The sequence below is a fragment of the Leguminivora glycinivorella genome, chromosome 20 (assembly GCF_023078275.1).
Source record: "Leguminivora glycinivorella isolate SPB_JAAS2020 chromosome 20, LegGlyc_1.1, whole genome shotgun sequence".
Classification (NCBI taxonomy): Eukaryota; Metazoa; Arthropoda; class Insecta; order Lepidoptera; family Tortricidae; genus Leguminivora; species Leguminivora glycinivorella.
The window spans coordinates 16,736,683-16,756,710 of record NC_062990.1 but is presented as its reverse complement, the minus strand read 5'-3'; the positions used below and the strand labels follow the sequence as shown (position 1 = coordinate 16,756,710).

Sequence of the window (20,028 nt, the reverse complement as noted above, 5' to 3'; positions counted from 1 at the left end):
TTTTGTCTATTTTTATTGATTGACTTCATTACATTTTGTTTTCTCAACGATACCAGTGCCTATTATTTAATTTCCTTAAAATCTATAGCAGCAGCCTTTAAAGCCCGTCTTCGGACACAGGCCTCTCCGTTCCTCCGCGCCTGGCGGTCCATCGCCACCTGCATCCAGTCCTCGCCAGCTTGTTGGCCTCACCACCTCACCTCACCCATCACCACCCATGTCACCTCTTCATCTAATATATCTTATGTCCTCTTGTAAATTGTTTGAATAGGTGCGAATAATCTATCCATGATGCAAGAATTATATGGGCGACCTTAAGCGAATAAATGTAATATTTTCCTTGTGTACAGGTAACAAAGAAGAAGATGACTCGGTACGAGAAGCAGATGAAGCGGTTCATCGACCAGAAGCGCCTGCGCAGCGGCTCGCGCCGCGCCGTCGAGATCTCCATCGAGGGCCGCAAGATGGCGCTCTAAACCATACTGAGGACTTTGCTCCCGTCAACCGGTAGATGGCGCTATAAATTGTTAAACTACACTTTTACAGTAGGCTCTAGTGTACGCAAGATGACGCTGGAAACCATACTGTGGACTTTGCTCCTTGTGTACGCTAGGTGGCGATGTAAACTACACTACAGCTACACAGGACGAGGGATTTTATTGCACACGAGGTGGCACTCTAAACTATACAGGGATTGCCCCTATGGACGGTCACCGGCCATAACATCGCACAAAAAGAAGACAATCTTATTCTCATCATATCTAAAGCCATAAGAGCGTGGCAGATATTTCTGCAGCCATCTTTTTGTAGGATGTTTTTGCCGGTGACCGTACGTAAGATGGCGCTGTAAACTGTCCCGCGGAGGACTCTGGGGACTGCTCCTCCGTACGCAAGGTGGCGCTATAAACTATCCTTACGTGGGGTGCAATGGCATATACTTGCCACCAAAGAGTTCAGAGCGGCTAAAGTGCTCACAAACATCTGGACACACCTCTGTTCTCAAGTGTATGTTCGTAAGTTGAAATTGTATGTACGCAGAAGGTAAAAGTACCAGTGCACATACAACACACGCCAATGACCAATAGTTGACACCCTTCAGACATTTATTAAACAATGACATAAAATTGAAAATATTTATTTACTGGTACACTGTCGAGCACTGGTAGGCTTTTTCTTATATTTGGTGATGTTTGTATAAGCATAAGTCACATCAATTTTGACATTCAAATGTTGGAATGCGCGCCGTGCGATGCAGTTTTTAGTTTGATTTTATTTAGGGCATATTTTTTGTAAAAAAAATGAATGCTTAAGTACTAGTATTTCTCAAAACGTGAATTTACGCAATTTTTATTTAGTTATTTTATTTAGTTATTATTTTCATTAAAGTGCTATTGATGCAATATCGTGATTATTATGAATATGTAATTACAGAAAACCTTTTTGCAATATTATTATGGTTTACATTGAGATGACACGCACCCAGAGTTCAAAGAATCGATTTCCTATAAAACCCAATTACTATCTAAATGAAAAGTGGATTTTTATAAAGGAATGCTTCAATATTTGTTTCTACATATACAGGGTGTTTGGGTTTGGCACGTGAACCTACAACATTTTGTGTGGGATTTGTGGTGTCATTTCCTTCCATTTCGTCCTTGGCACCTTGGTCCTAGGAGTCACGGTTCTGGAGATATGATTTTTTTTATTTTCTTCCTAAGGCCCACTTGCACCGACCACTTAACTCAGGGTTAGTGGACTGTCATCTGTCAAATTCCATATAAAATGGTGGTAATGGAAACCCACCATTTTCGTTGGTGCAAGTGGCCCTTAATCATCCAGACACATGGTAGTGTTGTCCCGTTTTCTCACACGCAGAAAGAAACAACACTAGGATGTTGACACTTTTTCTAATATTGACTCTTTTGTCGGACGGTACATACACTGGCGTCATCGTCATAAAACTAGACGCCATTAGTATTATTTCTGACATTCGCTAGATGTCACTTTCAATAATTTTGGGTGCTTTTTGATATTTCGGAAATACTCCGCACGAGATCAGTGGAATTATACTTCTAGTGTTGTAAACTAGATCTTCGTTACAAAAAGGTTGCTTTGTTGCAAAATGTAACTTTTGTTTTGAATATTTTGCGTGCAATCTTTGGACTGTTCCATTCATTCTCCTAAGGCCCATGTAAATGAAGCAAAGAAGATTTTCCACTACAATTTTAACTTTTAGTAAAGATAATAGAGTCTATTTCGTTTGAAAATTTAACGAAATAAAAGAAATGCATCTGTTCCAATTTATTAATTTTATTATGATTTGAATTTAGGACGCTGGGCCTTAGGAGGTTTAAAGGGACTGTGATAGTTAGTATGGTATGTGATCATTTGTGGACCTTGAAGGAAGGTCAAAGAGGGGACTAAATGCGAGTCACTCGTAGGCACGTCTATTGGTTTCTAACCTCAAAATATAATTTCTTTGATGATGACAGTTTTGTCGACTACAAATGATTGTTTTGAGGTTAGACGTAGCAATTAAAATGAAGACGTAAAGAAGGGTGTGATAGAGTAAGCTGGGCCGCGGGGCGCGGCGGAGCGTGTAAAGTTTAATATAACGTAAGGCGTATATAAATAAATGACTTGTAAGTTGTAAGCGTCGTTTTATTTCAAGTTTGATAACCTTTGTGTTGAATCATCGCCACGCTCATTATTTCACTTTTTGAACCACAACTCTCGTGGTTCATTATTGGAATGATAATGATATCGCGTGTGGTTCAAAAACTTTGCCCGTTGTAAAACGAATAACTACTATCTCTTGATGCGAAAGTTACATTTTCCCCATAAGACCATAATTATATGAATGAATGAATGAATGAATGAATTTATTTGTCAATAGTGGGTTTACAAAAATGGTCTTAAAACTATTTACAATATGTAACTTCTACAGATCTCCACATTGTGCCAACAGACTGGCGTACAAATATCTTTTGCTAACCTAAGTAACCACATGCATACATTAAATATACCTACGTTACTATAATGATCTGTTAAGAAACTCGCCAACACTATAGAAACATTTCTCACACAACCAAGCTTTCATCATTTTCTTAAATGCTGTAGTTCTTTGTTCTTTTATGTCATACGGTAATTTATTATAAATTGTAATACACATTATGTAGGAATTTTTAGCCGACAATTCTAGCTTTGTAGCTGGTCTATACAATTTATGTTTGTATTGCTGTCTAACATTTCGAGTGCTCATCTGCTGCGTTTCTATGAATTGATCTTTATATTTATGTACAAACATACAGACTTCAGATATATATAAACAAGCAACAGTTAAAATTTTGTGTTGTATGAAATAGGGCCGGCACGATGCACCTCGCCGTAAATTAAAGATATTCCTGATACATCGTTTTTGAGCTATGAATATAAGATTTATTAGTGTACAATTACCCCAAATTACTAGGCCGTATCTAATAACTGAGCTAACATAACCGTGATATGCCATTAAAGCTGCTTCTGTAGATACTGTCTGCCTAGTTCGTCTCAAGGCAAACACAAAACTGTTGATTTTTGCATAAACTTTTTCTACATGTTCTCGCCATTTGCAATGACAGTCAACCATTATCCCTAAAAATTTCGTACATTCAACTTCTTCAATAGGAGCGTTATTATAGTGTACATTCAAAATTGGCGGTATTAAACGTTCTGTATGAAATTGAATATAATTTGTTTTATTAATATTAACCTTTAAATTATTAACTTCAAGCCACTTAATTGTTTGAGCTAATGTTAAATTTATGTCATTATTATATGTCAATAGATCAGTACCCTTAATTATAATTGATGTGTCATCTGCAAATAAAATACATTCATGTGATAAATAGTCAGGTAAATCATTAATATACATTAAAAATAATAGAGGTCCCAGAATACTTCCTTGAGGAATCCCGTAACCATTTTGTATATAGGATGATCTATAGGACTCCATATATTGGGGCGCCTTAAGCCTTCGGTGTCATATACTTGAAAATTTCGACCCTTGCCACCGTGTCCGAATGGCCGAGTGGTTCAGGCATCTGTCGCGATAACGGAGGACGCTGGTTCGAAGCCAGCTTTGAACATTTGGTCACTTTTTCTTTGTATATGACATTTATTCCAGTTTTAAGTTACATTTTATCCATAAGAGTGGCAAAGTACTTACAACCAAATTTTGAGCTGTTTCCTCATATTGGGTGGTGAAATTGACTTTAAAAATTTATTATTGCGGCTTATCGCGTTTACGAGTATTACTCGACGCCTAATTTAAAACAATGCCCGACGGAAGGCTAACATTGCCAAAAATATGATAAATAAATATTTTAATCGGATACTTATAACGGTGAAATATTTGGGCTAGTTTGCTCTGGCACACAAATCGTATCTACAGGTAATAGCTGCCCACTGGAAGATTTTGATATCAGGTGTTGTCAACTCGCCAACTTTTGCGCAACATACACAGGAATATTACGAACAGTTTTTGGGATGGCAGACGAGTGGGTTCTTTTGGTGTTCTGTGTGTCGTCTGTGAACGCGGTCATGGAGATCCCTGTACTGACCACGCGCGGTAAGGAAACACACACTATTCAAACTTTAGTAAGTACAAAGAATAAACAAATAGGTAATGAGTAGTAAGGGTTAGGTGTAGTTTATGTTTTTCATTTGTTTTATACAATTATACTTCTCTGGTATAATCATGAGTTTTTTTAAGAAATAGGAGTCAAACGAGCAGACAGGTCCTGATAATCCTGATGGTAAGCGATCATTGCCGCTCGTAGACACCGCACGTCCAAGGACGTTCTAAGGGCCAGTTGCATCAACCACATTTGACAGACACTCGTCACGCAGCAGACGTCTATGGAACTTCCCATATGATAAATTTTAACGAACGCTTTAACGATGACGGACGGTTCGATGCAACCGTCCCTAAGAGTCCTTTATACAATCCATCCATGATAATACAAGTTCCTCGTCTCGTGCCGTCGAGTAACCCTTATTTTTGATTCCATCCGTAGGTGTATTTCTAGACGTGAACGCCAAGTGGCTGGAAGGGTTCCGGCGCGACCTGCTCCGCGACAGCTACGACTACGGGCCGCCGTCCGCCGGGCGCGGCGCCAGCAGCCAGCCCGCCGCCGCCGGCAGCCGCCAGCACGACGCGCCCGCCGGCCGGGGCGGCGCCGGGCGCGGCGCCAGCAGCCAGCCCGCCGCCGCCGGCAGCCGCCAGCACGACGCGCCCTCGCAGGAGCTCGGCATCTCGCGCCGCGACCTGCGCGACCCGCAGCACGAGCTCGGCATCGAGGTAACCCGTTCAAATGGTGAACAGACTGCTCTTCTTGTTAGGGACCTGACACCTGACCTCTCTTATTCGATCGCTAAACGTGTACTTGACTTGATGAAAACGTTATCTTCCAGCTGGACGGGCCGGATTCGCCGCGAAGACCTTTTCTAGACAATCTTTACGACTTGGAGGACACGCTCAGACCCGTCTACATGCAGTCCAATAGGATCTCGGGAGCGAGGAAGCGGTGGAGCGACGGGGAGGAAAATCCTTACATCGAAAAAAACGGAATCAAACTATATAAAGTTCCCCCGAACCCTAACGGGAGGATAGTTCCTCGGATGTCGGCGGAGATCGGCTTCGCGAGACCTCCGGACCGGGCGCGCGCGGCTTCGGAGGAGCAATTCGGGGGGATGGAAATAGAGTCTAAACCTAGACAGTACGATAACGATCGAACGGAAGACATGTATCGATACGTGGATAGAATACCGTACAGACAATCCGCGTATAGAAACGACGGGAATTCATACAGAAATAATGACAGAGATAGGTTCAGTAACTACGGCGACGTTCCCGACGGGATGCAGTTCAGAGCTAACAATGTGCGCGGTGTAAACATCGAGGAGGCGGCGGAGGACAGGAATAGCGAGAGTTACGAGGAGAGCGCGAGCGCGGAGGAGGAGGAGGACGAGGAGCCGCCGCGGGAGCCGCCGCCGCCGCCGCGCGACTACCGGCCGCCGCCGCCGCCGCCCGCGGCCGCCCTGCGCGACCAGTACGCGCCCGACTGGCGGAGGGCTCTGGGAAGGGGCGGTTACGGCGACAAGTTTGCAGAGAGGAGGGACAGGGACCTGTTGGCCGATGAAGCCCTTTTATCACCGTAGCTATCTACTATACTATACTTACGTGTTTTAACTTAATAAATATTTCTATTTCTATAGGACAGAGTTTTAATAGAATCCAAACTCTTGTAATCTGTTTAGTAATTATAGTTTTTGTCAAATGATTTATGAAAACTTCATTGGAATATTTAATTTGCATTTAACCCTAAAGATTGGTGCGCCCTGGGTTGACCTGAATCTTTTGCATATCCTGAATTATTTAAAAACTTGAGATGACTGTTCAAATAAAACTACAGGCAGCGATAATGCAGTATTTATTCGGAATCAAAAATGCTTTCCATTTCGACAAAAAAGTTAATTACGTTTCCTAAAATTACCCTTTCGCGTGTTTTGCAAAATAAATATACGTACAACGTTAAGTACTTATACATTTGTAGTTACAAAGCTCCAGAACAATACACGAGATCTGCCGTATCGAGTATAATATAGCGTACAGTCGGCGACGCGAAGTGGGCCGCGGGCCAATTATCGGCATTGTGCCCGGTGTGCCCGCCGGCTGGCTTTGTACTTGTTGCGGCACTAGGTTACTGGGATATTTTATGTCTTTTATTCTATAAATGTACTACTTTTATGAATAAAAGTCCCGCTTCTTAGGTTTTCGTTTATTAAAAAACAATTTAACGCAGTCTCTAAACTGTGTCACCTGTATTATATACAGGGTGTAAACCTAATACGGGCGAACCTCTTAACGGTGGTGAGCATAGGACATAAAAATTGAATTAGATAACTTTTACTTAAAATTGAAATATTTTTTTTATCCATACAAAATAATTCGGGCCGCAACGTAATGCAAACATACTCGCGTTAAACGCTCGTTGACAGTTGTCATTGATTGTCATCGCAACCACGTTTACAGTACATTGCTGCTGGGAAATTTTTCAAAAATTCATTATGGGGTGAAAATTAAGAGAAACTCAAAAACACCTCTTAATTAATGATAACAATATTGAATTATATGCCTGGTTTCATTTATCGCCCTTATTAGGTTTACGCGCTGTAGATGACAGTACCTATACTGAAAACTTCCTAGCCCTATGTCTTCAGCCGACCTATAAGGTTTAGAGATAGAAAAGCTAGGAAGAAGAGAAGTGTCTCGAAACGTCCGGGCGAAAGATCTAAGACAGTTCTGTGCTCCCAACAAAAAGAGTACAAGTATCGTGCAACTCAGAGTTTTTGGCGTTTCAAAACTCGATAGCGTAAACGATACGGAAAATGGCATAACATTTTTGGAGAAACTGAACAACGCCCCAAACGGTTATTTTGTATTTGTGTAGACACAAAAATGTTATATTTTCTGCTATTGAATAACTTATTTTAATGAAAAAAAAAAAATGAAAATGAAATATTTATTTTTCAAGTAAATAGGCATATTACAATGCGCATATTAATGTCAAATAAAGCTACGCCAGCTCTAACCCTACGCCTCAGCCTCGAGAAGATTTCAGTCCCCCCTCAGTTGGGAGGGGGGTATCCACTATGGGACCGGCAAGAAACTCGGCGGGCCACTTATTTTCAAAACATTACATCTTATAATTAACATGTATTAAATAACAAGATAAAATTTAACATGCAAAAGTATTCATCAAAAAAAAAATTAACGGACTAGGTAGGTACTCTATGGAAATTAATTTCAATAAATTACATTGTACTTTAATAATACGTCGTTCTTCTTCAAAGAAAACATATCAAATTGTCACAGAAGAAAAAGATAATATAAATCTCAATATCATTTTAAATAAAACGTTAAAGGACTTAGCAGTGGCTCAGATGACGATATAAGTGTTGTCATCATCGTTTTGCAGCTGCGCCGCGCGCGCCCTGCACCCCTGTTGACTGGCGCAGGGCTGTGTCCGATCCTCGAAGTTGGACCGGTCCTCCGAGTCGGGCACGGCCTCCTGCAGCAACCGGTCCTCGTCTCCCAGCAGCGGAGGCGGCGATGGCGGCGTTGATTCCTGTTATTCATCAAACAAATCACTATTAAAGATCTGATCTAGATCAGAAAGTTCTAAATTTATTTGCTAACAACACAACAGTTAGGTATCCACATGAGAAATATCGATTCTTGTTTTTCTGGTTCTGCAGTTCGTCAGGACCGAAACGGAATCTCATGCGGCTTCTGCCAAAACCTGATTTTTAGGGTCGAACCCGCTCAAACTCAAACCCTTAAGTTCCCTTAAATCTATAGATAGATACATAATAATACATATATATAATTTATAACAACTATCTAAAAACGCAACCTCTTACCTTTCGTTTCTTTACTTTTTGTACACAAAAAAGCGAAGTTAACGCCCACTCCTTACAGATTTATTTTAGTAGTACCTATGTATAATCCTTCCTTAATTGTATTTTTTTAGTAATAAATAAGCTAATAAGTAATAAGAAATTGTCTTGTAATCAAAATCTTAAGACAGTTCCTGTTTTTTGCTTAAAGTAACCCGTGGATAATGCTGTTGACTATACATATTGTAATTCATACTTTCTGTACCGCCTACTGTAACCGTTATTGTATAGTTGTTTTTTATCCCTAAAATAAACAAAATAAAAATAAACCGAAATATCGGTAGGCCATTAATGCCTATCTAAAATCTCCACAGCTTGTGGAGGGTTAATGGAGCTAATAGGACGAACATAACATTTATTGATCTATTCCAGGCCTTCAGAAGTATTTCATTGTTGAAGTACCTACCTACATTCGCATTCCGGTTGCACATGCAAAATAAGAAAATAATTTTACATTTTTATTCCTTGAACTTACGGTCATAAACCGCGGCAGTCCTCGAATCTTGAACGTCGGCCGCGTCTCCTCTTCGGAAATTAACGAGACAAAGCGTATTCCCTCTCCGGAGAAGTCGGCCGTCACCTGCGGGTGGCAAATTATAGACATCTGTGTATACTACTGTACACACAGTACCAGTTTTCTGTGGGAAGAAAACCTGATCTCCCCCTCAATCGCAAACCCCGGCGTATACTCGGCGCACGACTAGCACTCGATTGCCGTGACAGGCTGACAGTCGAAAGATGAGAAAATGCCGCGATAGAGCTCTCGCGAATCGGCAGCACAATCGGAGAGGGTTCTCGTGGTTGATTAATCCTACGACGTAAATGGCAGCCTTATTGTGGGAAATTCAGACGTGAGTCTAGTAGCCATGCTTCTCCCCCTCTTTCGACAATAGACCCAGTTTAGACCCAATATTGGAACACTACGAACTACTCCATGAATCCACCACGAAAGGTGTGATAATATATTAGATACCTAAACACTGTCCGATTTTTAAGATCAAGTTAATTATAGATACATTTTGTCTTAGAAAAGCGGACAAAAATCATATATGTAGTGATGAAGTGTACGTGTGGCGGCGGCTGCTGGTTCGGGCCCCCGGCGCTGCGCAGCGCGGGCGGCGCGAGCGGCCCGAACTGGCCGTGCGCGTCCGGCGTCGGCGCCAGCGGCTCGAAGCCGCGCCCTCTCTCCTGCGAGTTCAAGCCGCCGGTCACCTGGAACCGACGAAAGACTCGATGAATTTGGCGTTCGTGCATGTAACGCGAGATATACTTTACAAAAATGTATTTTCTTACAATAGGAAGTCAGACTTATTTGGTTACCTTTGTATACTCGACAGCTCGCAGTGGTGCCGGTATCGTCTGAGCCTGCGTTGTCGGGAACATCTGCCTCGGCCTCAGCCTCCGCGGCGGGTAGGGGCCCAGCGGCGTCGGCACGCGGCCGGACCCCGCCCCCGCGCTCCACGGCCCGGGCCGGTAGCCTTGCAGCAACCGTGGCGCAAAGCTGGGGTACGTCGGCACCGGGAGCAAGTACCACGGGTTCACGGACACCCCTAGTGGGTTACCCGGACCTGGGCCCGGTCTGAATGGTGTATTTGACTTCAACAAGTGGGGCACTAATGCTAAACCATCTAGGATGCCTTGTCCGCGCGGTGTTAGATATGCCCAGGTTTCTTCTTTAGGCGATTGGTACCCCCGTGTTGTAGGTGGGGATAATTTGTGACCTTTGAGGTCTGCCAGCGGGGGATAAGGCCCTAGAGGAGGGTCTTTTCCGAATAGTTCTTCGTATTGCTTCCGAGAGTCGTTGGCGGCGCGAGCCGCGTCCTCTGCCGGCGGGAGCTGGTAGTGCGCCCGGCGGAAGAGCGGGTGCCTTAGTTCTGGGTAGGGGGCAGTGGGGACTTGGATCCCGTGCGGTGGATTTTCGCCGTGTTGCTCCTGAGCCTCTAGGTGAGGTTGGGAAGCATTTTCTGAAACTGTGAAAAGTTAGGTAATAAAGCTTGAATGAGTTCAAATTGATCTATCTACTTACCTAACTCACATTCACAGCTGTATTTGTAAGTATTTACCGGCACCTGCAGGGACGAATATCAGCATTAACCAGAACATTCACTAGACCAACACAAATCTCATTTCAAATAAACTTTCAATCTTAACTTGCTTATTGCTAAACCTTTGCTAAAGATCGCGACTTTATAATAAATAACCGGTACCACATTAGTGTTAAGTAGGTACTTGATTACTATAAATAAGTTACCGAAGTACTATAAATAAGTAAGTCAGGAAAGGGTAAAGAAGGATTGGATTGAACAACCGCATAAATAAAACGATCGCCGTTGTTGCCAAAAGTCAGTTGCCCAACGATATACATGCTACAAGCCATAAACATGTTATCAAGTCGGTTTCCAATAGCACGCATATCTAAATTTCTACCAAAATTACGTCTGTCTGTTGCCTCTTTTCGCTTAAACCGATGTTATATCTAACAGATTTAGGTCAACATTACTAGGAAGGTACTTTGAGGTCCGAGCAGAGACATAAAGGAACCTTATGAACCTTCATACTTCATACTCAATACACACATAGGTATTACCTACATACAATGTTCTCTCAATGAAGTGTGGAAGTTTGTAGACGTGGTCACTTATTCTAAGCAAACGAAGTCGCGGGTAGAAGCTATACTGGCATAATTAGCGGCATAGTAGATAACTATCCTGACCCATTTAAAAATCCACCCTGTATATCGAGGTAGCGCAGCAAATTACTTTTAACTCCCGCGCAAGTTTAGCCGCCTGCAAACTAATTGAAAGTAATAAAGTTAGATTAGTTAATCTTGCAGCTTGCTACACTACAACGTGCTGGGGGTTCATAATGTGCTTTTTGAAACTTGTCAACGGTATTAAGCAACACATTTTTTGGACATATTATAAAATATTATAATTCTATAGTAGGGCTCTGGATATTCGTTACTACCCGCCGATCCGTGCGCCCGGCCCCTTAGCCCCGGCGGTGCTAAGCGTCCGAACTACCCGAACCCGCCGAAGTCCGTTCCCGTGTAGTGCCGTTCGCGCGTGTAGTGCCGAATCAGCGTTCGGGGCCGGACGGCCGGACGCACGGACTTCGGCACCGTTCGGGTATTGAACACACGAGGCGGCCGGCGGACCGATCGACTTATTGCCGTGCCGGTTTGTATTTAAAAAATAGGTGAAATTTAAAATTTATATTAATTTAGCGAACGAATACGAATTGGTTTTATACATACTCGTTTTATTTTGATCAATAACGTGTTAACTATATTTTTTGTACTTGTTCCCGTTACGTTGAAGGCTACTCGTACAGATTAGAAGATAATATGGTGATATTCAATACAAATATTACAAACGTATTCCTATTCCTATAGGTCCATAATTCGCCAGGCACACTAGTCTACTGTTTTTTTTTTTTCAATAAAGTTGGTTAAGACAATTGCGAAAAGTAGAGTTTAATGGACTTTATTTGTCTCTAGGTTAACTAATAGAAGTCTAAACAGGGTATTGGTTTGTGTGAAAAATACTATATTAGTTCTATTACTTGATTGTTTTATAATGTTCATGGTGCCTTACTATAGGGACCATACCACCTATAGTATAGTTATAAGTATCTATGTCTCATAGTTGTAAAATAAATAAATAAATAAATATTGGGGACATTACACAGATCGACTTAGCCCCAAACTAAGCAAAGCTTGTACTATGGGTGCTAAGCGACGATATACATACTTAAATAGATAAATACATAACTATGGAAACGGGTTATATCGCGTATCCTGAATTTACTATTCATCCCGACGTTTCGAACACTTTACAGCGTCCTTGGTCAACGGGTGACACTCAGTTTACACAGTTTTATTTCATAAATATCTTTCAAATTAAGGAAATGTATTTGAACTATCGAGTTATTCGTTTTTAGGGTTCCGTACCTCAAAAGGAAAAAACGGAACCCTTATAGGATCACTTTGTTGTCCGTCTGTCCGTCCGTCTGTCTGTCAAGACCCTTTTTCTCAGGAACGCGTGGAGGTATGAAGCTGAAATTTATATCAATTACTCAGGTCTACTGTCCCTTGAAGCTGTGAAAAAATCAAACTTCTAAGCCAACGCAATCAAAAGATACAGCCGTTTATGCCGCAAATTTTCGACACTTGCAAGGGAATCAAAACCTACAGGGTGCTTTCCGTGAACTCAGAATCTTGAAATTTGGTACGAAGCAACGTCTTATAGCATAGATAAAGGAAAAATTACGAAAACCATAAATTTTTAGTTACATCACATAATATATATTTTTTTAATAATTTTAACCTTACTACCCATTTCCTCATAAACGCGTAGAGGTATTAAATTGAAATTCATACCAAATACTCAGGTCTATAATACCTTTAAGCTGTAACAAAATCAAACTTCTATGTCAACGCAATCAAAAGAAACAGCAATTTAAGCTGCATATTTTGAAACTCGCAAGTACTCGCAAGGGAATCAAAACCTAAAGGGTACTTCCAGTCGACCTAGAATCTTGAAATTTGGCAAGAAGCAACGTTTTATAGCACACATAAAGGAAAAATTCCGAAAACCTTAAATTTTTAGTTACATTACAAAATATATATTTTTTAATAAATATAAACTGAACGAACTTTGTAAACCTTGCAGGTTTGTACGGAACCCTCGGTGCGCGAGTCCGACTCGCACTTGGCCGGTTTTTATCTAAGAAGTTAGTAGAATTAACGTCGCATGAGACTCCGTATTTTATTTATTTATTTATTTATTACAATAATTAGCACTAACAGTTAAACCTTACGTACTAATTTATAATAATTTAAATGAGAAGACAAAGGTAATAATAATGACTTGTGGGCGGCACAATAACCAATAACCGTGGTGATTTTTACTGATAATAATGATACTCAAACCTCACACTCGGCTTCCCTTTGACGTGGACAAACCTTTTGTTTGAAAAGTTCTAGATGTAGCCGCGCTGTTTTACAAATACCTAGTTAAGAATGGTATTTTTTTTTGTTATTTTGGAGGGAACCACTTTGAAGTGAATATGTATCCATAGTCCTGGTTCTTAACTTGAGCTAGTCGGATAGGGTGTGACAAAGACACTTAACAGAAAAAAATAAAAGTACGCAGACGCCGAAGTGTCAATGTTTCCCCTCTTTTCCCTCATTTTTAGGGTTCCGTAGTCAACTAGGAACCCTTATAGTTTCGCCATGTCTGTCTGTCCGTCCGTCCGTCCGTCCGTCCGTCCGTCCGTCCGTCCGTCCGTCCGTCCGTCCGTCCGTCCGTCCGTCCGTCCGTCCGCGGATAATCTCAGTAACCGTAGGCACTAGAAAGCTGAAATTTGGTATCAGTATGTATATCAATCACGCCAACAAAGTGCAAAAATAAAAAATGGAAAAAAATGTTTTGTTAGGGTACCCCCCCTACATGTAAAGTGGGGGCTGATATTTTTTTTCATTCCAACCCCAACGTGTGATATATTGTTGGATAGGTATTTAAAAATGAGAAAGGGTTTACTAAAATCGTTTTTTGATAATATTAATAGTTTCGGAAATAATCGCTTCTAAAGGAAAAAAATGTGCGTCCCCCCCCTCTAACTTTTGAACCCTATGTTCAAAAAATATGAAAAAAATCACAATAGTAGAACTTTATAAAAACTTTCTAGGAAAATTATTTTGAACTTGATAGGTTCAGTAGTTTTTGAGAAAAATGCGGAAAACTACGGAACCCTACACTGAGCGTGGCCCGACACGCTCTTGGCCGGTTTTATATCATTATCTTCAGTTTTTTTTTATATTGTCATGAAAACCGTGAAAGCTATAATCACGATATTTAGGAAAAGTATATTCTCCATAAAAATTTTCTACAATACTGTCTTTTAAGGTATATAGCTTTAACTCACTATGTTCAAAATAATGCTTAAGTCCCCCGCATAATATTTGTGTTTAACTACTAGTGGGATGAGTAGGGGTAGCACTACCGACTGTTAGTAATATACTTAAAATGGAAATATTGTAGAGAATTTCATGGTACTTCTCCTAGACATATTTCTGGTAAGTACCTACTCGTAATATTTACTTATCAAATACCTTTAATAGTTTTCGTGAAAATTTTAAAACGCTAAAAATGGGATATAATAGTGGGGGGAAGAGATTGACTCCTTGGCGTGTTTCTACTTCTATTTATTCTTATGAACGTCAAAGCTATGTGCATACCAAGTTTCATGCTTTCTGACATCATAATAATTTAGGCCACTGAAAACGCGTGCCCTATATAATAATACCTAAAATGTAAAACATGGAAAAAAATCGAGTAGTTAAAATTTGTCCCCCAGTCACAATTGCTCCGCTGTCCCTTTCTCGTTTTAGTTATAAAGGTTTTATCATTTTTGGTTCTTTAAACTGATTTTCATATTCGCTTGAACCAAGAACGCGAACGATCATCAAGCATCACTATATACGTCGAGAACGGATCGGACCCGCGGGTTTTTAGAGTCCGTCGATCCGGACACACGGACTACACGGGTACCCGGACTTTAATTACACGGTCCCTAATTACCCGTTCCAAACGGGCCAGAAATCCGGATTCGTGTAACACGGGAACGGATACCTGGCAACGGGTACACGAAACACGGACGCGACCGGGAGCCCTATTCTATAGTCGCCTTCTGTTGCACTTCTTCCTCTTTAACCTCTTTGCGTTCTTGCAGCCTAGTGCCAGGACTGGGGTCCGCTTTACGAGTTACGACCCAATCTTCACTTTTCCCAGCCTAAGTTCTCGTCATTATGTAAGGTGCCCAGAATACTGGCCACATTGCCCCGCTGGATAGCAATCCTGATCCGCCGAAAGAAATATTTCAGAGCAATAAAATACGAACTTAGTAGACAAAAGCTCTAAAGAAGTATATAATATACATTTACGAACAAGCATTTATTACGAAATCTGCTAAGAGTCGGGGCGGCGTTTGTCCGCCGGACAAAACCTCCATTAGAGCCAAGATTGCAGTCTTACTGTGCTGCCCATCGATCTAAACTAAGCGATCGGACACTTTTGAGTGTCGAATTTGTAGGTGATAGTGTATCTAGGGAAGTTTAAATCGATGGTGCTGCCCCTTCGGAAAATAAAGAATATTAATGCTAACCCCTGATCCCTGCAGGTTACTGGAAGCGACAACATATCCACAGGTCGCTGGTTCATATCCGGGTCGAAAGACCATGTTACAGGGTGAACTATGGCCTCAGGGTCCAAGGAAGTGAAGGAAGTAATTTTTATGAATTAAAATTCTAGCAGTAACCATGGAAAGAATTACTCCCTGTGCATGTGTTTTTGACTTAATAAATATGTCTTTCTATTTTCTATTATATTAGTGATTTACAACATTTTCCGGGACAATTTTGACCCATTTAACTGTAACCAGCGTAATGTATAGGTATTTTGAATTCGTGAAACTGTTAATAAACTGTCATTAGTTAATGGAAACAACATGCGGGAAACGAGAGTGCATGCGGCCGACTCAGTTTATAACAACTTGATGCAGTTATTGCATGTGGTGAAATATGAGCAATAAGGATATCTTATTACACAAATAACACGAGAGACACTTCTACGATCCACGATTATTACTTCGATTTGTCAACTGTGGTGAGGGAGGTTGTGCCTATTTCGGTGGTTCCTTTCTCTCCAGCGATTGACATCTGGCCCCCAAAAAACACTACGTAAATGATGGTGGCTTAAATGTATGGGATATCAGTCCTATATCCGATATACATGCACTAAGACTTAGCTTGCTTTAATATATTTGCGAGAGATAACTCAATGTTTTATCAAAACGACATGAGGAAAATCAAGATTTAAAAATCAGAGTTGGCCTCCATTTGCCATTTCGCTAAAAACGGCCACTGGGTGAATAATATATCGGTCCGTATTTAGACCGAATCTGTAATGGACTTATTATTTGATGTGATGTAAGTACGAAATACGCTGAAATCACGCAGGTTTCAAATATGTATCTATGTTTGTTGCATACAACGTGGATCCTGGGAATAATAACAGATAATTACAATTATAATGTAGTAGCAGTAGTAGTAGTAAACTCTTTATTGTATTGTAATTATAGTAAAGAACAGTACAAAGGCGAACTTATCCCTTTGAGGGATTTCTTCCAGTTAACCTTTGAGTGAATGAGAGGATAAAGTGATGTGGGTGACAAATGCAGCAACATGTACAACTAGGTAGTTACCAGAAAGACAAATAATTAAATAAATACACACGTAATTACCCATGGTATTACAAGTTGCAGTCCGTCTCGGCCCTTACATATTATCATTTTTAACTCCCGACGCAAAAACGACGAGGTGTTATAAGTTTGACGTGTCTGTCTGTTTGTCTGTCTGTCTTTGGCATCGTAGCTCCCGAATGGATGCACCGATTTAGATTTTTTTTATTTGAAAGCTTAGTCGGGAGTGTTCTTAGCCATGTTTCATGAAAATTGGTCCACTATGTCGGGGTTTTTTTCAAAATTTTAATTTTGTGGTTAGGTTATGACTGTAGTAGTTACCTTCTATTATGCATATGATACATTTAACTTAGAACACATACCTACACATCAGCATATTACATAATTATTATTGTAGATGATTATGTACTGTATATCCAAGCCCGTAACATAATTCAACAGTGATATTAGGTTTCCTATTTCCTGTGAAAGGTTCAAATGCACCAATATTGGATTCAGATTGGCTGCAGTATTCGCGTCATGTGACGGTCAATTCAAGGGAATTAATCAAGCACAATAGTTAAGAGGGTCACAATGTGGAATTATTGTGCAAGTGTGCATGATAGGTACTGTTATCATGGATACATGGACACTCTCCATGAGCATTTGCTGTGCTTGCTGAGAATTCTGAGCTTGTTATGTAGGTACACATAATACATAGTAATGGTCTTACAATTACAAGAAGCACCTCGGCTATCAGCAAATCGTTGTATGTACTCAACTTAGTACTCAACTGTAAACTACTACCAACAACTAGAACTGTGGATACCTACTAGGAGGCTATCATCATCATCATCATTCGCTTACCCCTATTATATACTTGGGGTCGGCGCAGAATTTCTTTTTCTTCCATACATCTCTATCGGACGTCATCTCATCAGTGACTTGCATTCGTTCCATATCATATCTCACGCATGAGGAGGCTATCATGAATGTAATATTACACTTTTCACTACTTACTCACGCCTCACGCAAACATAATAATATATTTATGTAGGTACAGTCAGGCAAAAAAAGTGGTTTACCACTTTTCGAGCTTATGTGTTTGAAATAGAGTCGAAAAGTGATAAACCACTTTCTTGGCTGATTGTACATAATATTGACGTGATGTCACAATATACCTAGGTTAATTCAATATTCAATTCAATATATTCTTTATTCAAATAGACCAGTAAGCACTTTTAAATTGTGGTGGTTTGAATTGGCTTACTGTCAGTTCCAGGACGCTACATCGCTCAGAATGTTGTACAAAACGGCCATTTGCAGATTGGTCGCAGTATTTATTCCACAATCAGTCGCTTAGCGAGGGTCGCCGCACAACACAAAGCTCGGCCGTCGCTGCTAGCATATTGGAAACAAAGCTGCTCAGGCATGCAATCTGTACCTAAAGGTATTATAGAATTTTACATATTATTTACTTACTAGCAGTAACGCACTTTCGATCGGCATACATGCTAAAAGTTAGACAATAAACCACTTCGAACGTATTGACTACTGTCATATTTTAAAAAGCGGTAACATCTGCTAATGACTTTAAGTTCTCGCGCTTTGTACACATATTTAAAGTCACACACAGGTCGAACGCGATTAATTAACATTATTTTTACCTTTTTTCCCAACGTTTCGGCCAGGTTGCACTGGCCGTGGTCGCGGAAGACTGACGTCCCAGCAAAGTGTCACCGGAAAATAATGTTAATTAATCGCGTTCGACCTGTGTGTGACTTTAAATATCTGCTAATGAATTTACTTAGCAACCCATGAGCTTAAGCTTCTAATTCAAAGTATAACTTGTCTGCAAAATCCTTTTAATCATAAACATGAACGTGAAGTAAACGATAAGATCCCATTATCTCATGACAATATTGTCTCGTCATTAAAATCAGCGACTCACCGGGCGGAGCAATCTCCTACCCTTTGAATTAGATCTTTAATGGTGGATATTGCATCAAATACAATAGGGAGTTTATTGCAACTGTCTCAAGATCCTTGCTGTTCCTGTAAATCCAATTTAAACTGTTTATTTCAGGTTAAACGGATAAAACAGTAACCATTAGAAATACCGGATATTTAAAAATTAACGATCGAAATTTTAAAAATTACTCTATTATAATTATATTTTGAAAATGACCTTAGGGCTCGCTGGAATGGAAGACCTAAGGTGAAGTTTTCTCGGCCAGGTCGGGGAAGGTCAGAAGCATGTATGAGGCATATAATGAAAGTAAGTGAAGAGAAAGTGATTTGTCAGGATCGTAGCAAATGGAAATCTGTGATTACCCCTCTGCCTATCCCTCTGGGAAACAGGAGTGAATGTAAGTGTGTACATAACATAAGGGCGAGTTCGTATTAAATAGGTGCCTTATTAAGAAACTTATAAAACTAAATGTTAGAACTACCTCACTAGTGTTAGCTTCAGAGTGAGCTAAGCTAAAACTTTGAACAACTTAAAGAATCATGTTCTTTGATGATGTCCGTTATTCGTGTTCCGAACACAAGTCTTTCAGTCCAAGTTTATTTATGTTCGTTAAGGCGGCACCACACTTGCTAACTCCCGCACTGACGTGGGTGGAAATTGGGTCAAACAAAACCTCGCAGGTGGAACTTTTTAAAAGTAAATAGTTTGCAGTTAGTTTAATGGTGGCCGGTAAACCAGCTCCCGAAAGCAAGCACGAGCTTCAACCAAGAGTGTTTGACGTTTTAAAATACGTTTGATAGCGTTAATAATGGAGGAAGGAACAGTGCCTCTAAACGGACGCACAAGAACCAAAAATTACATGCATACTCGTATTCTAATCGCTAATCCGTATTTTAATATTATAAATTTATATTTAATAATTATGAATAAATTATTGAATCGGAATCTGAATCTGAATCTAAATGGGAAAGTGTGTGTGCTCTGTTTGTTTGTCCGTCTTTCACGGCAAAATGACAAATTGACGTGATTTTTGAAGTGGAGATAGTGGAAGAGACGGAGAGTGACATAGGCTACTGTTTGTCTCTTTCTAACGCGAGCGAAGCCGTGGGCAAAAGCTAGTAATATTATAAATGGGAAAGTGTATGTGTCTGTTTATTTGTCCAAATCTATTACATAAAAAATCTTATTTTGCAGAGCAAAATGATCAGTACCTTTTCTCCAAATATTCTGTATGCCACCAATTATTTATTTACCCACGTTAGTTGTACCTACACATTACATGTGTCTGTCGGCTCGGCAGATGGGCCTTCGGG

At 40.5% G+C, this 20,028-nt stretch overlaps 3 protein-coding genes across 5 annotated transcripts in view; 2 read left to right on the top strand and 1 right to left on the bottom strand.

The window, feature by feature from the left end:
- LOC125236995 (protein IWS1 homolog) overlaps window positions 1-2,653 on the top strand; it is a 33,234-nt gene extending 30,581 nt beyond the window's left edge. The window contains exon 13 of the mRNA XM_048143908.1: window positions 351-2,653. Coding sequence (XP_047999865.1) covers window positions 351-476 — 126 coding nt within the window. The 3' untranslated portion in view covers window positions 477-2,653. The remainder of the gene's footprint in view (window positions 1-350) is intronic.
- A 1,655-nt stretch (window positions 2,654-4,308) lies between these two features.
- Window positions 4,309-6,255, top strand: LOC125237219. 2 transcript variants are annotated; one of them, XM_048144221.1, is made up of 4 exons: window positions 4,309-4,609; window positions 5,070-5,145; window positions 5,197-5,341; window positions 5,455-6,255. In XM_048144221.1, exons 1-4 carry the CDS (start codon window positions 4,528-4,530, stop codon window positions 6,199-6,201), a joined length of 1,050 nt encoding a protein of 349 aa, XP_048000178.1. In that variant the 5' UTR covers window positions 4,309-4,527; the 3' UTR covers window positions 6,202-6,255. The 2 variants fall into 2 exon arrangements, with proteins under 2 accessions (XP_048000178.1, XP_048000177.1); XM_048144220.1 differs by having other exon boundaries at window positions 5,058-5,145.
- A 1,602-nt stretch (window positions 6,256-7,857) lies between these two features.
- Window positions 7,858-10,826, bottom strand: LOC125237230. 2 transcript variants are annotated; one of them, XM_048144234.1, is made up of 5 exons: window positions 10,566-10,826; window positions 9,823-10,472; window positions 9,571-9,714; window positions 8,978-9,082; window positions 7,858-8,171 (listed from the first exon to the last, which is right to left on the bottom strand). In XM_048144234.1, the coding sequence occupies exons 1-5, from the start codon at window positions 10,603-10,605 to the stop codon at window positions 7,983-7,985; spliced, it is 1,128 nt and encodes a 375-aa protein (XP_048000191.1). In that variant the 5' UTR covers window positions 10,606-10,826; the 3' UTR covers window positions 7,858-7,982. The 2 variants fall into 2 exon arrangements, with proteins under 2 accessions (XP_048000191.1, XP_048000192.1); XM_048144235.1 differs by having other exon boundaries at window positions 9,823-10,466.
- Between the last annotated feature and the right edge of the window lie 9,202 nt (window positions 10,827-20,028).